The sequence below is a fragment of the Onychomys torridus genome, chromosome 16 (assembly GCF_903995425.1).
Source record: "Onychomys torridus chromosome 16, mOncTor1.1, whole genome shotgun sequence".
Taxonomy (NCBI): domain Eukaryota; kingdom Metazoa; phylum Chordata; class Mammalia; order Rodentia; family Cricetidae; genus Onychomys; species Onychomys torridus.
The window spans coordinates 40,842,051-40,863,937 of NC_050458.1; the positions used below are offsets into that span (position 1 = coordinate 40,842,051).

At 52.7% G+C, this 21,887-nt stretch overlaps 1 protein-coding gene across 2 annotated transcripts; it reads right to left on the reverse strand.

The window, feature by feature from the left end:
* Nucleotides 1-1,162: 1,162 nt before the first annotated feature.
* Top1mt (DNA topoisomerase I mitochondrial) lies at nt 1,163-21,227 on the reverse strand. 2 transcript variants are annotated; one of them, XM_036208943.1, is made up of 14 exons: nt 21,075-21,227; nt 19,128-19,240; nt 17,593-17,714; nt 14,781-14,903; nt 13,642-13,829; nt 12,767-12,911; nt 12,285-12,428; nt 11,864-12,049; nt 10,722-10,790; nt 10,223-10,337; nt 8,627-8,754; nt 7,963-8,057; nt 1,812-1,958; nt 1,163-1,345 (listed from the first exon to the last, which is right to left on the reverse strand). In XM_036208943.1, the coding sequence occupies exons 1-14, from the start codon at nt 21,176-21,178 to the stop codon at nt 1,243-1,245; spliced, it is 1,782 nt and encodes a 593-aa protein (XP_036064836.1). In that variant the 5' UTR covers nt 21,179-21,227; the 3' UTR covers nt 1,163-1,242. The 2 variants fall into 2 exon arrangements, with proteins under 2 accessions (XP_036064836.1, XP_036064837.1); XM_036208944.1 differs by lacking the exons at nt 14,781-14,903; nt 17,593-17,714 and having other exon boundaries at nt 13,642-13,774; nt 21,075-21,210.
* Nucleotides 21,228-21,887: the final 660 nt, after the last annotated feature.

Consider the following 21,887-nt stretch of genomic DNA (forward strand, 5'->3'; position numbering starts at 1 on the left):
ATCTTGGTGTAGGAGACTGCCATTGTGTTCCCTCACAAAACTGGTTCTGGTGCTTTCTAAACATAGCATGTTGCCCCTGCTCAGGCCTTATGTGTTTGCCTTTCCATCCCCTTGCACCCCCAATGAAGAGGCTGCATATAATCTGGTTCTATTTACAACACGCCAACCAAACTTCAGAGTTCTAACCATCAAGCAGCTGTGCATAATTTCCACATAGGTGTGTCTTTTTCCTTCATCTAGTTGACTAGACCGGCCCTGGCTACCGCTGCCCAGCGATGAAGCCTTCTGGCTAAGCAGAGGGGCCCTGGGCAGCGCCCACATGCCGTGGTGGGCTCACCGGCATAGTCACTCCTTGATAGCAGGCTACGGACCGCGGGGAAGACTGCAGCCACTGAGGGACAGAGCAAGGGGGTGCTGGGCAGGGCTGCAGCGCTTCTGGCAAGCAATGGGTAGCCCTGGATTTGGGGGGGGGGAGGGGTGGGCGCAGGGCACAGAGCAGCTGCTGAAGAGCTGGACCCTGCTCGCTGAGTCCTGTGATTGTGGCTGCTACTGGTACATACCAGCCATTGTGAGAGCATCCTAGGCCTGGAGGGTCACCAACAACTACCACACTATTCAGAGTCCCCTGAGTTTGCCAGGGATTTGCATAGGAAGCTGGGTCTTCACTTTAATTCACGGAGTAGGGGACAGAACTCCAGGGAGGACACTGGAGCAAAGGGGCACACAGCTGCTGGGACACCCAGGCAATAAGTGCTACAAAGACAGTGGCCCAGACCCAAGGAGCAGGACAAGAATGTAAGAGAACAAGGTTGGGAAACTGAGGCAGAAAGACATGAACTGAGAGCTATAGATGGGGAGGGGTACCGCTCAGTGGTAAAGTGTGTGCTTGGCCATGTTTGAGTCCTGGATTCCATCTCGAGCCCGGCTGAGGTAGGAACTGTTTTAAAGGTACAACGGTAACCTTGTGGAGCGCTAAGGTGTGTGGTAACCAGCGGTCCCAGGGCCCCAGCCCCCAGGCACCCCCTCTCTCTCTTCTGCGCCCTCCTCAAGCAGAAGCTTCAGCCTGGGGGGCTGCAAGCCGCTGGTGGGGGAGTCGGGACATGCTGAGGGTGCTTCCGAGGACGGTGTTGTTGGGGCCTTGTTCTAGGTCACAACAACAGACTCCGTCCCCCAAACATTTATTATAGAAAACTACAGTATTGCTTCAAGGTGAGAAAGAAAGTTCAATGGCAATGGGGCTGCTCAGAATTCAAAGTCTTCGCCTGCCTGGTTGAAGGCCCAGGCGAATCTCTCTCTCTGGGTCTTGCTGTAAATCTTCTCTATGGGTACGCCAGACCTCTTGCACCTGGAGGCAACATCATCAGTTAAGTCCTGCCCTGGAGGCCAAGGTGTGGAAAGAGGGCCGTGGCCTCAGTACATCAGGGTGACCAAGACACCTTGTGCCACCCAGATCTGCTATCCTGGGCACTACAACCAAAATTACATCTGCTCCCTAGGTATCAAGACATACCTGGTATGGCCCAGGTAGCCACTGGCCAAGGCCCACCCCTCCCCGCCTCCCATTCCCAGTGGAAAGGACAAGCACCCACATGATTTAATGTCCCCAGGGCACTGCTAGCTCCAGCCACTCCAAAGCTCAGAAGGAAGAGGCCTAAAGACAAGAGGACTTGGTATCAGGGACATCCAGTCAGGTGGTCCCTGTCACAGGAAGTTGTGCCTCTAGATACAAGATGGGGCACCTATGTGACTGTACTGAGGCCTCCCAGAACCCCCAGGTCACACATAAGCACAGTGGCCTCAGGCCTACCCACCAGGCAATGCTGATCCTGGGGTCCAGATAGTTGAGCTTAGAAGTGCCCAGGGCCACCTGCTTGTTCTCCTCCTTGTCTGTGGCCTGTGTGTGCAATCGTACCAGCTGCTCCTCCAGCCTCAGCAACCGCCGCTGTTTCTGCAGCAAACTGTTGGAAAAGGAGGTGTCTATGCCTGCTGCTGAGAGCAGACCCCCATGTCACGGCCTCCTCTGCCCCCGCCCTGACGTCCCTCCTGCAAATGGCCTTGTTAGCCTTCTCCAGGCACAAAGTGAGAAGTCCAGAGGGGGTCAAAGGCCAAGGCAAGCCCTCGCTGCTGGCTCCACTGATGGAGGGAGCCGTGGGATGTCAACAAGCAGGCAGGCGCAGACAGGCAACATGAACAAACATCTTTGTGACTAGAGGTATTCAGCCCTTATTCCTGCCTTCTGAAGAAAATATATGGGGCTGGAGAGCTGGCTCAGCGGTTAAGAGCACTGGCTGCTCTGCCAGAGGACCTGGGTTCAATTCCCAGCACTCACACGGTGATTCAAAACTATCTGTAACTCCAGTCCCAGGGGAGATCCCATGCCCTCTTTGACCTCCATGGGCACCAGGCACATACATGGTGCACAGACATACAAGCAGGTAAAACACTCAGACATAAAATAATAAATAAATCTTAAAAAAACAAAGATATTTATTAAAGAAAATAAATTTTAGCTAAGCGGTGGTGGTGCATGCCTTTAATTCCAGTACTCAGGAGACAGAGGCAGGTGATTCTCTTTGAGTTCAAGGCTAACCTGGTCTACAGAGCAAGCTCCAGAACAGCCAGGGGCTACTCAGAGAAACCCTGTCTCAAATGAAAAAAAGTTAATATTCCTTCAAAAAGGACGAGATAGACCAGGTCATTGGGCCTTCACCTGAGCATCCAGACACTGCTCCCTCCTAATGTATGCACTTAGGCTCAAACTGCATGAAGTCTCAAGGTTTTCTGGGAAAGCTAACAAGGATGGGGTCACCTCTGCAGCAATGGGAAGGCTGTTAAATATACTGGGTAAAGGCTGCAGATATTGTCTGACACCCCCTTAGGAAAAATTCCTTACAACAAATGGTATATTTATTTATTTATTTATTTATTACAGCCAAGGCTACACAGAGGGACCCTGTCTCGAAGGAAAAAAAAAAAAAAGAACTAAATAAATAAAATAAAATTTAAAAAGAGGTGTTCCCTTTACCCTCCTCCTTACCTGCCCATGGCAACCTGCTAACAATCATGACACTGTGATACTCTGATCCCAACCCTAGGCCTCAGTGCTCCAAATACAAATGCGGGAGAATGGACACACGTGGAAAGGCACTACGAAAGGCACTTACAACACGCTGCACTTAGAGCAGGGGCCTTGCCATAGCAGCCTGCTCAGAGACGGGCACGCTCCAGCAGCGACAGTCACTGTCAAGTGCACAAGCAGAAAGGCCAGGAGGCCAAGTGTGTCCTGTGGGCCACTGTGCGCAGGAAAGGAGGCAAGAAGCCTTACGCCCTGCAGAGCACTTCTGGTGATACATGGGACATTTCACAGCAGCTGTTCTGTGACAGCTGCACGCCTCACTGGACGCCCTCTAGTCTAAGTGACATCTGCAGCACACCACTGTAAAAAGACACAGCTCTGCACCTCGGGAAGCTTGTGGCAAGAAAGAAAAAAGCTTCAGCCCTTAAGAACCACAGTCCTGTGATCAGGAATGCCAAAGGACATTACAGAAGCAAAAAGGACAGTAGGGATGCCATGGACAGCTGGACACAAAGTCTGATCGCTGACTATAACCCCGGAACAACAGAACCCACTGACGCAAGAAGAAATAAGAAACCTGGACAGATATGTCTCAAGCAGAGGTCAGAGCAGCCACTAAAAGTGTCTCCCAAAGCAAAGCCCCCTTAAGGGCATAGCCAGAGCATTCCACCAAACCACCACCAGGTCTCAAATAGAAGAGCGAGCCCATGTTCTCAAACCAGAATTACTCTGATCAAACCAGACAAAGGCATCCCTCTGGATACAGAACAAAAGCTCCAATGAAAACAGACGGCAGATCCCTGAGGACAGAAAGGACATAGCGCCCAGCCATGGGAACTCAGGGAGGGCTTTACATCTGAAGATGAATCAGTGTTGTACACCACATGAGTCTGAAAGGACAAAGCCCACAATCATCTCGGCAGACGACCATCTGACAAACCCCAGCGCCCGTCACGATCACACAGGTGTGCACACAACCCTGCAAATTCCAAGAGAAGCCTCTATGAAAACCCACAGTGAACATCAGACTCTATGGTGCTGGTTAGTGAAAGCTTTGCCTCTCAAGCCAGACACAAGACAAGGGGACCCCCACTGACTGTTAACCGGGTTCTGGAGGGTCTAGCCAAGTCAAACAAAGGAAACATAAGGACTCAATGTCATGGATGGTGGCTATCCACCTGTACACACTCAATCGTAAGCAACCGTTTATAAGGGCAGGGAATGGAGCAAACAGACCACCAGCAGCTGCATTTTTATGTTAGGATGAGACGAAAGTCACCACAACTGGGCTTGGCTAGCCGCCCACAGGACAGCCCACTGCAAAGCTAGGCTCGGGGTGGTGCCCAGAATTAGTATCTCAGGAGAATTCCTGCTGTTCCCTCTAGTTACTAGGCTCACTAGGCTCAACACATTTCACAGACAGATAACGTGGTTCATGCTGGGCCTGGCTTTCCTTCTTAACGTCTGGGTCTTTGCTTGTGGCGGAGGGCTGGGGCAAGTCTCAGCAGCTTTCCCGATGGACGGAGTCTCACATATACAGCCCCCATTTGTGGTGCCAGTAACAAAAGGAACAAATAATCGAGGAGCCTGGGGCCTCTGACATTTTCTTCCCTTGAAAAAAAAAAAATTCCCCTTGCTGATCCTGTCTCCTTTGCTGCATGCTCGGCTCCCAGCATACGCGGCACCCTTGGGCATCAACTCATCAACCCTTGGGCCTGAGCACACGACAACAGTGGGCGTCAAAGGTGGCGTGCACTAGACCCTAGATCCTCCGAAAACAGGGTGAAGGGGTATAGCAAGAGAAAAGACAGTACAGTGGACAGCGCTCCGGTGCACCCAGAGCCTGGACCCCATTAAAACCACAGTGAGGGACTGCAGAGATTAAGAGCAATGGGTGCTCTTCCAGAGACTCAGATTTGATTCCCAGAACTCACAAGGCAGCTAGCTCTCACCCATCTGGAACTCCAGTCCCAGGGGATTTGACACCCCGCTTCTGGTCCCCTTGGGCATTCCATGCATATACACACATGAAGGCAAAAACCATCCATACACATAAAAATAAATACATAATTCGTTTTAAGAGACACGGTAGGGTAAGATGTCAAGATTGCCTGTGAAGGACTGGGTGTAGTGGCGCACATCTTTAATCCCGGCACTCAGGAGGCAGAGGCAGACGGATCTCTGTGAGTTCAGGGCTGGCCTGGGCTACAGAGCGGGTTCTAGGCCAGCCAGAGCTATGTATGAGACCTTGTCTCAACCTCCCCCCGCAAAAAAACAAAACAAATACAAGGAGTAAATGGCTTCTGCATCCAGGTGCACGGAGACTTTTACACTACTTAACACTCCTAATCTTCACAATCTCATGAATACAGAGGGCTCGGCCACCATAAAAGCTTTGGGAGGAGACAGGGGCGGGGGTAGAACCCTGAGTTCTGAAGTAGTAGAGTTGGGTTACTAGTGAGCTCTGGGGCTGGTGCTCCCTGGCCCCCAAAGGCTGGGGATTCTGGGCTGCTATGCCTTTTTTGAGCAGGTCCATTCTGACTCTCCATGTTGAGGTGCAAAGGCTCAGGACTGGACTCAGCTCAGGCCACCTGTCTGGAGTCACGAATTCACAGGTCTTCCTGTTGGTCCTGGTCCTAACCTAAACCTGGCAGCCCTACCAATTTGGCCACTCCTCTGGGCTCCTAAGCTGAGAACTTATGCTGCCTGCTGGCTGGGAGCCTAGCACTGGCCATCTTGAGAAATCAGGAGTGGCAGCCTGTGATCATTGGTGGCACGTGGCTCTTATAACTGCTACTACAGCACAAGGCACACCAGATGGGACTCGGCCCTCGAGGACTCTATGCTGACGTCAGCCCGCTGCATGAGCAGTTTGCAGCCTTTCACAAAGGGCCTGATTACATCCTGCCTTCCCCTGGGGAAGCAGTGTGGCTGCCAAACACAGTTTGCTCCCAATGGGACTGGTCACTGTAGAAGTGATCTGGAGCAAGGCCTGGACAGGGCACATGAGCCCCCTTACACCTGGGAGATTTGAGAGTACACTTGGCTTCACTCAAGACACATCCTGCCTTGTGAAACGCTCTTGTCCAGATGTGGCCTCTGGATGGGAAAGTGTTTGCAGGGCCACACTTACTGAATGTGAATGTGGACCGTGTATCAAGGTGTGGAGGGGGCAATACTGAGAACAGCTGTGAAATGCAGGTGTGGGAAGGGCAGTACTGAGAACAGGGCACACGTATTCACACACACACACACACACACACACGCACGCACGCACGCACGCACGCACACTCGCACACGCGCACACACGGACTCCCATGTAATCCAGGCTGGCCTTGAACTTGTTATGTAGCTGACATTCCTGATCCTCTACCCCGCAAGTGCTGGGATTACAGGTGTTTACAGATTGTGTTCAGACTGGGTACTGCAAGGTGTGGTACTCCCAAATCAATCGGCAAACCCAACACCACCCCTACATTCATGGGGAGAAATTTCAAGTGTCCCCATGTAGCCAAAACAATCTTTAGAGAGAAAAACGAAGTTAGGAGTTGGGCAGTGGTGCATGCTGACGATCCCAGCCCTCGGGAGGCTAAGGCAGGACTATGAATCTGAGACCAGCCTGGGGTGCACATGAGACTGTGTCTCAAACCAACCAACCAACCAACCAACCAACCAACCAACCAACCAACCAACCAGTTGGAGGTCTCATTCTTCCTGATCCCCACTCAGCCAGACTGGGCTGACACAGGACACAGATGAACAGAACAAAACCAAAGTCCAGAAACGAACCCCACATCTGCAATCAACCAGCATCCAACACAGGTGGTAAAGGGCAGAGTCTGGTGTTCACAGGAGTGAGGCTGGACCCTCAGACCCCAGACAAAAGCGAATTCAGGATGAACCAAGGCCTGTGATAGCGAGGGCAACAAACCTCTCAGGAGAAAACTTGGGAATCCAGCTGCACTATGGAGCCAGACAAAGCCTCAGGCACAACACTGACAGAAATGATGTCAGAGAAACAAGACCCAGCGGGCTCACCAAGTGAGGCAGCCACCCCAGGACTCCTACCAAGCGAGGCAGCCACCCCAGGACTCCTACCAAGCGAGGCAGCCACCCCAGGACTCCTATCAAGCGAGGCAGCCACCCCAGGACTCCTACCAAGTGGGGCAGCCACATGTACCACACTCCAAAGAAGCCTGTTGGGGCAGGGAGAGGCTGCTGATGGACACAGGTTCTCCTTCTGAAACTGGCCACACACCTCTCAAAACTGTGTGCTTTGTTTTGCTTTTGGTTTGTTTAGGTCCTTTTTTAAGACAGGGTCTTTCTATGTAGCCTTGGCTGGTCTGGAACCTACTATGTAGACCAGACTGGACTTGAACTCATAGAGATCTGCCTGTCTCTGCCTCCGCCAATGCTTAAAGGGTGCTACCGTGCCCAGCGGAACTGTGCGCTTTGAAAGGGTGAAATATGTGCCATGAAAATTAGCTCAACCAAGCCGGGCAGTGGTGGTGCACGCCTTTAATCCCAGCACTTAGGAGTCAGAGGCAGGTGGATCTCTGTGAGTTTGAGGCCAGCCTGGGCTACAGAGTGAATTCCAGGACAGGCTCCAAATCTACACAGAGAAAGTCTCAAAAAAAGCAAAAAAGAAAATTAGCTCCACTAACTGCTCAAAAATAAAAACCATGGCAGGCCTGCAGCCCACATCAAAGGCCAGGGCTGTTCCTTATACAGCTCTGTAATTATATTACTTCTGTCTGTGAGTAATAAAGCCTTCAAATATCACAAATTAGCTACAGAAAATCTTAAATCCAAGGCTGATTCCACCCAGACTGCTCGGGGGGTGGGCCCCGGGGTCCCGGCTCTCAAAGCATCAGCCCCACACATACCTTTTGGACTTGCTTTCCCCTCGAATTCTCAGGTCAGCCTTCACCTTCTCCAGCTCCACCTGGGCCTCAGCCACCTGGGCCTTCTTTGTCTCAATCTGTGAAGAAATCAACCCGGACATGGCTGCTTCTGTTCCCACCCAGACTTGTCCTCAAGATTCTGTCCACAGCTGTTGGCCCTACATTCTTTTGGGAGTTACAGCACATAGAACCCAGAGCCTCACACCTGCTGGGTGAACTACTCCAGATACCACCTCTGTCCTGGCTTTACATTCTGAAACAACTCAGATGACAGAAGAGCCTGGGAGAAAGCTCCATGAAGCCACCTGGGGCTGACCCTATCCTGTTCTGTGGCCGAGAGTGAGGTCAAGAGGCCTCTAGGGCCCAATAGTGCCACCTGCACCAGCCACAAATTGATCCAACATGCCCACCGCCCTGACCTCTTTCCTAAACTACAACACAGGCTGTGTCCTAGCAGGCAGATGAGAGGCAGCCTAGCCAGCTCTGAACCCAGATGTTGGTTCCTCCCACGGCTGATCAGGTCATGGCCCCCGCGCCCCTGGTCCCAGCCTCCCGGAGCAGCTGTACCCACTACACATTCCTGCCCTTCATGGTTGCCTGGCCCCACGAAAGAGAGCAAAGTGAAGCAGTTGGTGCCCCTTCCCACCTTTTGCTGGAGCGTCCGCATCGACTTCTCGAAGGTCTTAGGGATTGCTCTCTGATGGTTACAGAGGACAGCCACGGCCCGGTTCGCCCGTTTGTAAGCTAAGACTTTGGAGGTTACGCTGTCTTCAGCTGAGCAAAGACAATGAGAACTCTCACTCTGCTGCGGCCTGCTCTGAACCTCCCTTCCTCTCTCCTATTCTTTGGTGGTGCTGGCGTTGGAGGCCAGGGCCTTGGCACGCCAGGCAAGTGTTCTACACTAAGCTACATCCTTGGCTCTCAAAGGGCTCTTTCTGGATATGTTGTAAATGTGGGTCCCTTCGATGACACAAAGTCCCAAGGAGGAAATGACCTAAGGTGTCCCCACAAGCCAGAGCCTAGTAGGTTTAGCCATAGCAATGGAGGCGCCAAGAGTCCTTCGGACTATGTTCTACTGGGGCAGAGGCAGGAGCCCAAAGCCATCCCAGGTTCCGCCATTTCCTTCTGGAACAGGGTGACCTGGAAGCCCTGAGGCCCAAGGAAAGGTGAGGCAGTACTATCTGAGTGTGTGTGGTCCGGGATCCTCACCACAGGAACCCACAACACTGAGGCTCTATGCACACACGGTATACCCCAGCTTTGCTGAGCAATATTCTCACCAGCTACGTCATTGAGAAACTGAGGCTCAGGATGCTAAGTCACCCTGGAGTCACCCATCTGCATGGCCACTTGCTCTTATACCCTCAAGAATTCTAAGGCCAGGTATCCCCAGAGCAGGTGGCTATTCTTACAAGACTTACAAAACCATACTAGGAAACAGGACCCTGAGGTTTTTTTCTTCAAGACTGGGCCTGGGAGGATGTTCTTCTGGTTTCTGGCTTCCTAACTACATGCCTGCCCTAATGCACGAGAGATGTCTTCAGGGCCACATAGCTCACTGGCTCCAGGTTAGTCATATGGCTGCCTGGGGTGTAGTGAGGAAAGAGGAAATCGCCTGGATTCAACATTTAATGAGACTTGAGTCTTCCTTCACCTTGCCCTGACCAGAGAGTTCCCAGTCCCATGGGTCTGTTGTCTCCTTGAGGAAACGCTGCCTAGGGAGTGGAATGGGCCTGGGTGGTAGGCCTTGACCTTCATGCCCTTCTGTGCTGGGAGGAGCAGAAGAAGCAAATATTGGGCAGGCTTTGTCTCCACTGAGCATCTGAAAACAGGAGAGGGAGACAGAGACCCCAGGTTGACAGCAGAGGGATGAGACAAAAAGCTGGAAAGGTCTGGGGGTACAAAAGAGAGCAGGAGTGTGGGGTACACAAGCCTTTAGGAACCTCTAAGATCTGTCTAAGGAAGGACGCAAGGCCTCTACCTAGAGGAGGAGGGTTAGGACAGACAGCAGACCAGGGTAGCAGCTAGAAGCGATGGAGCAGGAAGCGTGACACCTCCTTGCTGAGGGCCAGCGAGGCCATCCCTGCTCTGGGACTGACCTGGAGCATTCTCCCACCAACTGACAGCTGTGGCCAGCCCTACATCAGCTCACGCCTAGGGCAGGCCAAGGAGCAGCCCTTAGGCAGCTCCCACGGGGGACAGTCTAGGTAGCCCTCAGGGTCAGGTGTACGAACCTACTCACCCCTGGTCAGCACCCGCAGCTGCTCCTGCAGAGTGGTGGAGGCGTTGTAGGTGCGGAACACCTTGGCGGTCAGCCCCTCCATCAAGTCCTGCAAGTGCTTGTTCAGGCTGGCAGTCTGGGGACAGAGAGAAGAAAGGAGTCACAGGTGGTTTCCATGGAGACATGAGTGGCGTGGGCTATGCTCAGGCACTGGGAGAGGGCAGGGAAGGGGGTGTCAGCTGCTGGGTCAGAGCAGAGAACACACTGGGGGTAAAGACAAGCTAGATGTGAACCCCCACTCTTTTTGTTTTGTTTTGTTTTGGTTTTTTGGTTTTGAGACAGGGTTTCTCTGTGTAGTTTTGGTGCCTGTCCTGGATCTCATTCTGTAGACCAGGTTGGCCTCGAACTCACAGAGATCCACCTGCCTCCCAAGTGCTGGGATTAAAGGCATGCACCCCCACCACCCAGCCTGAATCCCCACCCCTTTCCTGGACCCCTGGTGCCCATCATGCAGGCTTACAGTCAGTGCATCAAAGAGGTCGTCCTTAGGGTCTTTGTCCTCCATGAAGTGCTGAAGGTTCTGGAACACCTGAAACAGAGGAGAGCTTAACTTATAGGCACACTGAGACTCCTGGAGCAGAAGCCAGCTGAGCAGGAAAGAGGTCTCACGAGGACAGGAAAGATCACACCATGCACACCCGCAGAGTACAGAGGAGTGCATGCACCGAGTCCTGGCCTACCCACTGGAACCTGTGTCTGCACCTCCCAACCCAAGCCCGCCCGTGGTCACTCACTGCTAACTCACCCACAGCCATGTGGTTAAAGCTGGAGCGGGTCTTTTGTGCCTCCACAGACCCACTCAGTGACCTCAGCAGACAGCTCACTCCCAGCCCCCTCTTCCGCCAGCAACACTGACTTCCACCCAGGAGCCCCAGGGCCCTGTACTGGTGGCCAAATCCGACACAGCTAGCATCACAGAGCCGCGGGAGAACCGTCTCCCTCCTCTGCTCACTTGCAGGAGATGGCATGATGATCCTCCCGGCCAGGCCAACTTCCAGAGGAGAGTGCCCAGGCTGCGCTGGCCTCTCCTTAGTTTTAGCTTGCCCATCCTGCCAGGGGTGCCAAGGTGGCACCAAATCATCCTTGGAACCTTATAATGTGGCCTTCTGTAGAAACAGAGCGGCCACAGATATGGCTGTCAGGATGGGGTTACATAGAGCACAGTGGCCCCGACCCCGACAGGATAGCATTGTGCGGGAGAAGACAATGGGAGAAAGCAGCTGTGTTCAACAGAGGCTGAGCATAACCAGCAGCTGCATCCGGTCTCATGGGGCAGAAGCCAGGAGAGCAGGAAAGAGGTCCCACAGGGTGGGGCAAAGCCAAGGCATTCATGGCACCAATGGTAGCAGGGAGAGGCAAGAAAAAGGTTCCCCCCCATGCTCCTAATGAACCAGAACTAAACCCTGGACAGCAGGCCTCCTAGACCAAAACACTTGTAATAGGTGTGCGCGCGTGTGCGTGTGTGCAAGCCCTGGCTGTGATGCCTCATCACACAGCCACAGGAGACACGGGGGAGGTGCTGCAGGCCACTGAACATCCCCCGTGGCTCTGCCAGGCTCTGCCGGAGAGCCCATCGTGAGCAGGGTCAATGAAGGCACTCACCAGCTTCTCCACCGACACACGGTTGATATAGCGGATGGAATCCTTCCCCAAGAAGTCCAGCTCCACAACATGCTCTTGGCCGTCTGCCTTTTCATGCAGCCGGACATGCTCCACACGGAGCGAGCAGCAGCCCACGGTGTTGGCCGCCTCCCCCTCTTCCTTCTCATTTCCTGTCCGCAGTGCCAGCTAGATCAGGGTAGACACTGGTCAAGGCTGAGGTCTGGGGTAAAGGAGCACAATCACAGCACTCATGCATACACAGGCATGAAGTGTACTTTCTCTCTCTCTCTCACACACACACAGACACACACACACACACTCACACATGCGCACACACACCTATGATGGAGGCTCCAGCTTCGGGGAGAAGCCACCACTGTCCTTGCTGCCCAGCTCTCAAGGTCCCCACGCCATGCTATACCTTATCGATAAAATAAAGGGCCACAGCCAGCTGTCTTTTCTTCCTTTCTGGGGACTTCCAGTCAGCCTGGTACTGAGCACGGATCTTATCGACAACCCCCTTCAGGCGCCGCGCCACCTCATACTTCTGCCAATCCATCTCCCCCTAAGTGAAGACAACAAATGTCACTCCATGATCCTGTGGGAGTGGTGGAGCGGGTGACTGGACTCCTTCCCCCCCCCTCAGGCAGGTTTGATTGGGTGAGGGATGGGGCAGCAGAGCCCGGCCTCAGAAAACTATGAGCCCCACACAGACACCCGTTTGACTGTGGCCACTGGGCCCAGATGCTCTCCACACTGGCTGCCTGATCCTGGGTGATCTCTGATTGCTGAACTAAAGGGCTGAAGAGTCTCCTGCACCTGCCACCCTGGAATAGCACAGAGGGGAAGGCCTGACACACGTGCTCTGGGGCCCAGGGCTCCCCTGGAAGGTCACGCTCTCACCTTCAGCTTGGAGCTGGGGTTCAGTATGATGTACTTGAAGGAGTTCTGGACGTTCTCTGTCCACGCGGCCAGCCACGTGACTGTGTTATCTGAGCGCACCTCTTTCCACTGGTGACCGGCCGGGGGCTCGGGGATCTTGGAATCCCTGCAGTAAAAAATGGGGAGTCACAGTCTCAAGCCCTTGGTCTTCAAGTACAAGCAACTCAAGGTCCCTAATGTCCCTATCTGTGTCCTGCGGCCACGCCCCTATGCAGGCATGGCTTCAGAGCTGGCTCCAAGCTCCCCAAACCAAAACAGCCGCCAACTTACACACACACACACACACACACACACGCACACGCACACGCACACGCACACGCACACGCACACACCCCCAAGATCATACCAGAACAGAAAGCTCTATGCAGAGAACCCTGAAGCCCCAACTCATCCTAGGTGGATGCCATACACCAGCTGTCACCTGGGGTTCCAGGACTTTGAGAGGTTACACAGGACTAACAGTAGGTAATAGCAGCACAGCACCAGCAGAGTGCAGCAAGCCCCACGCCCAACATGCTTTTAGCTATTTGGTAAGTAAGCCAAGCGCTGAAAATGCACAGCACACTTCCCAGTAAGAGAACCTCAGTCCCGCTGAGCAAGACAAGAGAGTCTGCTGGTGCAGAGAGATGCTGTCCACAGATGCACCTGCTGACCCAGAGCCCTGCCAAGCCCCAGGACACATGGCGACAGTGCCTGGTGTCTTCTGTCCCACATCCAGTGAGGGGTCCTACCCCAAGGAGCTAAGGACAAAAGCCACCTCACCAGGCAGCCTGGGCTAGGCCCAGCCAGGGCCCAGTGCTCACCCATGAGAGCCTGGCTGGCTGAGTCCCACTCACCTGCTGCAGTTGATGACCACACCCTCCGGCATGACTCTCCTCTTCAACTTCCCCATCTTGGGATGGTCGCCTCGGCCGCAGAACAAGCCAGGGGGCTCCATCTTGAAATTGCCAATTTTCTCTCTGCGGCCATCTAGAATACAGTAGCCAAACTCCTGCTGAAGCTCTTCTGCCTCTTCTTTTAACTTCTGAGTTAACACAGTATGTGGGCGTTAGGAGAGAAGAAGCTAAAACCCACCCAGTGCCTGCGCTGAGCGAGGTCCCTCCTGCTGCTGGAGGAGGCGGCCTCAAAGCCCCAGCTCTCCAGCGGGTGTGGGCAGCACACAGCATGAGGCTCCTCCAGCTGCAGCTCAGCAGCAACAGGGTAGCCTTCAAGGCAGGAGGAAATAAGGCAGGTTCTGGAATCACCCCAAACTCCCTGCAATAGCTGGCCAAGAAGCAAACAACCAAGAAATAACTACATGACGGGCTCCGTTAAATAGAGGGGAGATGTGTCAGCCGGGCGGTGGTGGCGCACGCCTTCAATCCCAGCAGAGGCAGGCGGATCTCTGTGGGTTCGAGGCCAGCCTGGGCTACAGAGGGAGTTCCAGAACAGCCAAGGCTACACAGAGACACGCTGCCAATAAATAAATAAATAAATAAATAAATAAATAAATAAATAAACAAACAAACAAACAAACAAACAAACGAATGAATGAATAGAGGGAGAGATGTGGAAAGAAGCATAGTAGAATCAGCTCACCCCATATTCCTGCCCTTGGGCCCTGTGATGTTTCAGATCCCTTTGGTTTTTCAAGACAGATATATAACCTTGGCTGTCCTGGAATTTACTCTGTAGCCCAGGCTGACCTCGAACTCACAGAGATCCACCTGCCTCTGCTTTCTGAGCTCTGGGATTAAAGGTCTGGACCGCCCCCACTCAGTGGTAGTGTATTTTCAAATGTGCCCCAGGAAAATGGAATTATATCCTGGACATACTTAAGGGGCATTACTTGAAGGTACTCAGTACCTGCTGTGACAGCACCCAGAACCTGGTCCACCTCCTAAGGCTTTTGTGGGAGGAAGGCTGGGGGGGGGGGGGGCTCCCTGCAGCTTGCACCCACCAGCTACCTCCGAGCTTCCCAGAACCCACTGCTGACCTGCTTCTGCTCCCTGGGCAGGGTCCTGCGGGCCTCAGTTCTTTCCATGAAGTACCTGTGGATCTCCATGAAGTCGCATTTGTCAAGGTGTGTGATAAGCTTTCTCTCCTCAGCTGTCATCTCCTGGACCAAAACCAGCAACATGTGCTCAGCACTCACTCGAATACAGGCGCTGACCCATGGTGCAGGGAGTCCACACTTGGGGCCCACCGCACAGGATTACTGTGATAAACCACAAACATGGGGCTGGAGTCTGGGCAGAGTGCTAAGGCCGGGCCACTAGAGCAGTGGTTCTCAACCTGTGGGTCCTGACCCCTATGAGGGGTTGAATGACTTTTTAACAGGGGTCATATATCAGATATTTGCATTATAGTTCATAACAGTTAGTTCATAACAGTAGTGAAATTACAATTATGAAGTAGCAACAAAGTATCATTTTTTAAAATTTATTTTATTTTTATGTGCATTTGTGTTTTTGCCACGGGTGTCGGGGTCCCCTGAAACTGAAGTTTCAGACAGGTGTCAGCTGCCATGTGGGTGCTGGGACTTGAACTCGGGTCCTCTGGAAGAAGAGTCAGCACTCTTAACCCCTGAGCCATCTCTCCAGCCCGCAACCAAGTATCGTGGGGGTCACCACAACATGAAGAACCGTATCAAAGGGTTGCAGCATTAGGAAGATTGAGAACCACTGCACTAGACGCTCAGCCTCCAACGACTATTATACCAGAGATCCAGGTGCATGGTAGAGTCCTGTGAATAAGTCACGTGACCTCAGCTGGAAACAGCTGCCTCCTGGGCACATGGTAAAGCAGAGATGCATGACGAGGTAAACCCAGGAGGAACAGGGACAGCTTAGAGGGCAGTGTGTGTAGCCTCAGCTTCAGACTTGTGGCCCTGACTCACATCCTGAGCCTTTGATCCTTCAGCAAACAACCAAATGAAATCCCCAAGTGAGCCCCTAAATCCACACCCTTCCCTAGGGCAAGGCCCCCCCAAGCCCCACACCATCAGGGGCCAAAGATTCTGCTGACAGAGCAGCTCACCCCAGGCTCCCAGTGACAGAACCGCACCACCCCCAGACTCTAGCCAGCAGGATTGGACTCTACTGCTGTACGAACCCAGGTGGGGACTGGCCAAGGATACCCATTTCCAAATGTAATTTAACGTTTCAGTAATGAAAGTGGTAAAACCCCTGACCCACTAAGCTCTACTTTGGAGATCCCCTATCATATGCAAATTATCCATGTTGGCATGCTGACAATTGCACTTTAGGGACAATTAAAGAAGAAAGCTATTAAGCACTGGATAAACTGTAGCAAATTCACTCAATGGAATATTAAAAATCCCTCTTGCCTTTGAAGGTTTGAACTTTTGCCAGACTATGCTGCTCAGTCAATAATATGCCTTAAGACCACTTAAGGCCATGTACTTGGGGCTGGAGAGATAGCTCAGCGGTTAAGAGTACAGGCTGCTCTTGCAGAGGACCCAGGTTCAATTCCCAGCACCACATGGCAGCTCACAGCTGTCTGTAACTCCAGTTCCAGGGGCTCCATCGCACCAAGCACCTGTGTGGTGCACATATCTGTGCATGCCAGCAAGGTACCCATACACAAAAAACAAAACAGAAATGAGTATGTACTTAACCTGCCATCCTACTGTGTGCTCAGCCTGTTTGTAACCAACCTTACTATGCCTTGGATTTTCTATGCAGTCAGCTTTTACAACCCAAACTAACATATAGCTGCAATCTTAAACTATGTACTCTTCCATTTCCCGTGACTTATGATAATGTGTGTGTTTTCTGTAACTGTTCAATTAAATTTGGAACAAAGCACTCTGTTAGGGACAGACACAGGCACAACAGACAGACCACATACCACAAAGCATAGACAGGCAGAAGAAGACACAGGGAGAGAAGTGGAGAATTCAAAATTTGGGCTCGCTCTCGGTCAAAGCTACTCACGTGACATCAATGCAATCATATACGTTAAAGAAAGAAACAAGCCGGGTGGTGGTGGCACACGCCTTTAATCCCAGCACTTGGGAGGCAGAGGCAGGTGGATCTCTGTGAGTTCGAGGCCAGCCTGGTCTACAGAGAGAGTTAGTTCCAGGACAGCCAAGGCTAAACAGAGAAACCTTGTCTCAAAACATTGGGGAAAAAAAAAAAATATCCAAATGACCAACTGTACAGGAAAAGATGCTCGATGCTGTCAGTCACTAGGGAAATGCTGGGGGTGCAGGCTTGTGATTGCTAGGTAACAAGATGCAAAGATCAGGCCAGGCTTACATGTAACACATGTTTTAAAAAAACAGGGGGGGGGGGGGGCTGGAGAGATGGCTCAGCGGTTAAGAGCACTGTCTACTCTTCCAGAGGTCCTGAGTTCAGTTTCCAGCAACCACATGGTGGCTCACAACCATTCATAACTTGATCCAGTGCCCTCTTCTGGCCTGTAAGCATACATGCAGACAAAATACCGTATACATAATAAATAAATAAATATTTTTTAAAAATAAAATAAATAAAAAACAAGGGAAGAGAGAAACCTCACACAATACTGTCACCTCTACACTGTGTGCTTATTTTCATGAAACACCCCCCACTGGAGTATTCTAGACTGCTCCCTCTCTGAGAGCTGGATGCTGTCATCAGAGCCCCCAGGACAAGGTCACCACAGCCTGCCACATGCTGGGCAAACACTATGGCCACTGAAAGCTGGCTGCACTATACAGCTGGCAGCTGGCTGGGCACCCACCCCAGAGTATCCCCACCAGACAGGTCCAGGGCGGCTGCTGGGGCCGCTGAGACACACACCTTCCGCCAGTCACTGAAGAAGTTCCTCTGGAAGACTTCCTTGCTTGTACACTCAAGATGCAGCATTTTCCCATACAAAGTGGCGACCTCCTCTGCGGCCAAGCTCAACTTCACCGGCTTTCCTGCAGATAGCACACGTGCTGACTGAGGGACCGCCACAGGCCCCATCCGGGTGACACAACCTCCTTCCTACCTTAGTACACAGGACACTCTGAGAACGCCCTAAGTTAAAATGACCAGCACTTGAGTAAGATAACGGCGCCACACTCCTGGAGTGGTACCAGGAACATCACTGTGGGGTTTGCAGCAGCCCCAGCCACTCACTCCTTTCTTTATTTATTTCTTTATTTCTTGCTACACAGTTTGTAGTATATAAAAGAGCAACACATGTATTTCATTATTACTGTGTGTGCGTGCACATATATCTCACATAGGGGGTAGGGACACCACCACACATGCCATGGAGTGCCTGTGGAGGTCAGAGGACAACTTTGTGGAGTGGGTTCTCTCCTTCCATCTTTATGTGGGTCCCAAGGATCAAACTCCAGTCACCAGGCTTAGGTGGCAAACGCCTTTACTCACTGAGCCATCTTAATGGTCCAAAAAAAAAAAAAAATGCATTAAAAAATTTTTTCATTGTATTGCAATTCTGGGGATGAACCCAGGACTTCATTGTTATTATTCCTAGCCACTTCTGGAGTCACATGACTGGGCACGTGCTGTCAGCAGTCAGGCAAAATGCTTAGTCCTTACGGTCCTACATAATCTGTGCACAGTGTGGGCACATGATCTGAATACAGCCAGGGCTATGTAGAGAGATCCTGTCTCAATTAATAATTAATTAATTAATTAATTAATTAATTAAAAAAGGAGAAGGAGGAGGAGGAGATACAAACAGTGCTAGGTATGGATAGCCCACACCTTTAATCCCAGCACTCAGGAGGCAGAAACAGGCGGATCTCTATTAGCTCAAGGTCAGCGTGTTCTGCATAGAGAGTTTCAGGCCAGCTAGTGAGACTCCGTTTCAAAATACCAAAAACAAACAAACAGACAGGAACAGGTTCAGTGTTCCACACCATACAAGGACACACATAGCACACACTGTGTATCTCCACCACCACCTCTCACCAGGCGGCTAGCCTAGATGCAGACGTGCACTGTCACTGTGTACTCAGGAGAGGTTGGGGGACCAAAGCAGCTCACCCCAACCTCTGGCAAGTCTGGGTACAACGTGTGTCCCCGAAACACAAACTTGTGTCTCTCCTTCCTTATAGCAGCCTGCCAGTGGCCATCTACATCTATGAGTGCACACACACACACACACACACACACACACACACACACACACACACAGAGTTTCTGGGGGACTCCAGGGTTGGCCTCTGCCCTCTATGCTCTCAGCCAGTCCATCGAGAAGTAGGGAAGAGGAGGACTTTGCACCCGGTGCTGGGAAGGTCAGCACGTCTTCTCAGCATGCTGACCACGTAGAGAGAGAGTCGGCCCAAACCCAAGAGCACGCACACCCTGGCCCTCACCATCATAGAAGAAGCGTACTCCATCGGGAAGGGGCTCATAGGCAGGGGTGAAGTATGGGCCCTTGTGCTCCAGCTGCCTCCACTTCACTCTACTCCTGCTTTTTTCTTCCCACCTGAAAAGACAGGAGAGTGTCCGACAACGTCTAAGGAGGTGGGGCAAACCAACAGGCCGTCACACCCCAGTGTGTACCCACCAGGGTACAAACTCAAGGGGCCTAACTGAGTAGAAAGGGGGGCGATGCCCCTTTCTGAGGCTCAAGGGATCCCCAGCTTGGCCCCTCTGGAACCTCTTCACAGGGTCTCACAGAGAACCCCTCAGTATAGCCATCACACCTGGCAATTAAAAGAGCGTGGCTGATATGGCCGGGTGGTGGTGGGTGGTGGTGGGTGGTTGTGGTAGTGGCGGCGGCGGTGGCGGCAGCGCCGCACGCCTTTAATCCCAGCACTTGGGAGACAGGGGGCAGGTGGATCTCTATGAGTTTGAGGCCAGCCTGGTCTACAAAGTGAGATCCAGGACAGCCCAGGCTGTTACACGGAGAAATCTCTCTGTTACACAGAGATCCTCCTGCCTCTGCTTCCTGAGTGCTGGAATTAAAGGCATGACCCACCACCATCCAGCTGACAGATACTTTCTGAAAGAGCCTTTCTTGATGTCCCCACAGTGAAGGGATCAGGTGGAGTGGAGCTACCCAGTGAATGAAAGTGAGTGTAGGTGTGGAGGTCAGGGGACAAGGGACCACATTGTGAACCATAAAGCAATTTCAGGTATGCCCTGAGAACATAAGGAGCCAGACCAGGCTTCATAAGCACTAGAGCTCTGGCAAATTTGGATGTCCGAGGCGGGCGTCCCACGAACAATGCAGGAGGGGAAGGGAGAAAGGATGGCCAAATCCCATTCCACCTCTCATGGGTCTAGGTGGGGGACAGTTCCTGCTCCAGTCTGCCGGCAGCCCGCTCTGAAGACGGCAGGATGCAGAAGTGTTTCATGACATGGGCTCAGACTAGACCTTCTTCCTCCAGCATTCTCCCTGTCCAATGTCATAAAACGTGGACAGCACTGAGCGTCAGGCTCCTCACCACAGCCACTAGGTGGATTCTACCAGCATCTCCATTTCACAGTCAAGGACACAGAAAACTCATAAACTCATTGTGGCATAAGTGATATTCCCTTGTCCAGTCTGAGACCGAGTACCAAACAAGTTACCTGGGTGTCCTGCTGTGCCCCTACAATCTAGCAGCTTCTCCAAAAGGACGCAATTCTGCCCCATCCTGTCTTTCCCTGGAATCCCTGGGGCCCAAGAATTTAGCTCCCAGCAGGGGCTGAGCTACCAAAGGCAAGTCAGCTGGCCTGCTGTACAGGCTGACCCTGGAAGAGCTGTCTTCACTGTGAACAACGGCCCCCTCCTCCCCGAGACAGACAGACACACACACACACACACACACACACACACACACACACACACACACTCCTGCAATCATACCAGGACACCCCTTCCTTAAGCACTAAGTTAGCAACAATCCCTCAACAGAGAGCTCTGACTGGATGCTTCTGGGAACCTCAGTACAGAAGGAGCAAGGCTAAAAAGCCCGAACCTCACAGAGAGCCCAGCCTGGACACCCATCCCAACCCCAGAACGCAAGTACAGAGCCTCTTCTTCAGTCTCCAGGAAGTCCAGCAGCACAAGCCAGTGACCTGGCCTAGGGACTGAAAGCTAAGGCCACGTGACAAAGAGGGTAGAAATCCCTAAGTGGGCCGGAGACCAACCAGGGAACCACACCGCATTTGGCTGGAGGACCTCCTCCAATCAAACACGGCAGCTCGGAGTCACAGCCCCAACACATGGGTGACCGAATTTCCCAACGTGACCCGGCACAGGAGCAGGATTCGGCAAGTCACAAACAGATGCTGCACCCAGTCTATCCTGAGCTCCGTTCCGCTCGCCTTACCCTGCTCTGTTGGCCTTCGCGCCCTGGGACGCCTGGAGGCAGGGGACGCGGCAGGAGACATGCTGGAAACGCCGGCGCAGGACCCTGAGCGGTAACAGCAGCATGCGTGTGCGTGCGTGCGTGCATGGGCTCAGCCGGCTCTCTGGAGGCCACGCCCTTCAGGCAGGGCCCCGCCCACACTCTTCCCGGAGTCCCGCCCAGCCCCTTCCCTCTTTGCGACAGCTGCCCTAGCCTGGACCAAGAAGTGCCACTCCTCTCTCCTAGCGCCTCTACCTGCCATGGCAGCCTGGAGAAGTCGTGACTAGACCGACATGGTTAAAGGCCCCTACCTAAGTGGTAAAACACCAAAGGCTTGCACTTCCAGAAGGACAGGGTTGCAGTTACCAAAGCAACCTTCCCTGGGCAACATTGAAAGTTAGTTCTGCAAAGATCGCTGTTGCCCAGGCTCGCTACCAAGAGACCAGCGACTCAGATCTCAAGACATCTGTACCAAGCAGCAAAAACCTCCCAACCAGCAGCCGGCTGGGCCCCAGCCAGCAGCAGGCAGCCCTATTTCCCCTAATGCAGCCATGCAAGAAGCTGGTGAACTAACAGGAAAGGTGGGAATGAGACGGAAACCTGCAGGGAAGAGCAAGCTGGCCCTGTTGGTCCCGCCTACAGCCATCAACTTACTGGATTCTTACTGACATCTAGCGGTCAGAGGCAGGAACAGAGGAGAGGCAGGGCTAGAGGGCCCCCTGCTGGACACATCCAACACTACAGAAAGTTGGCTAGGTATGATCAACAAACCCCAAGAGGTTCTGGGAAGTGCAC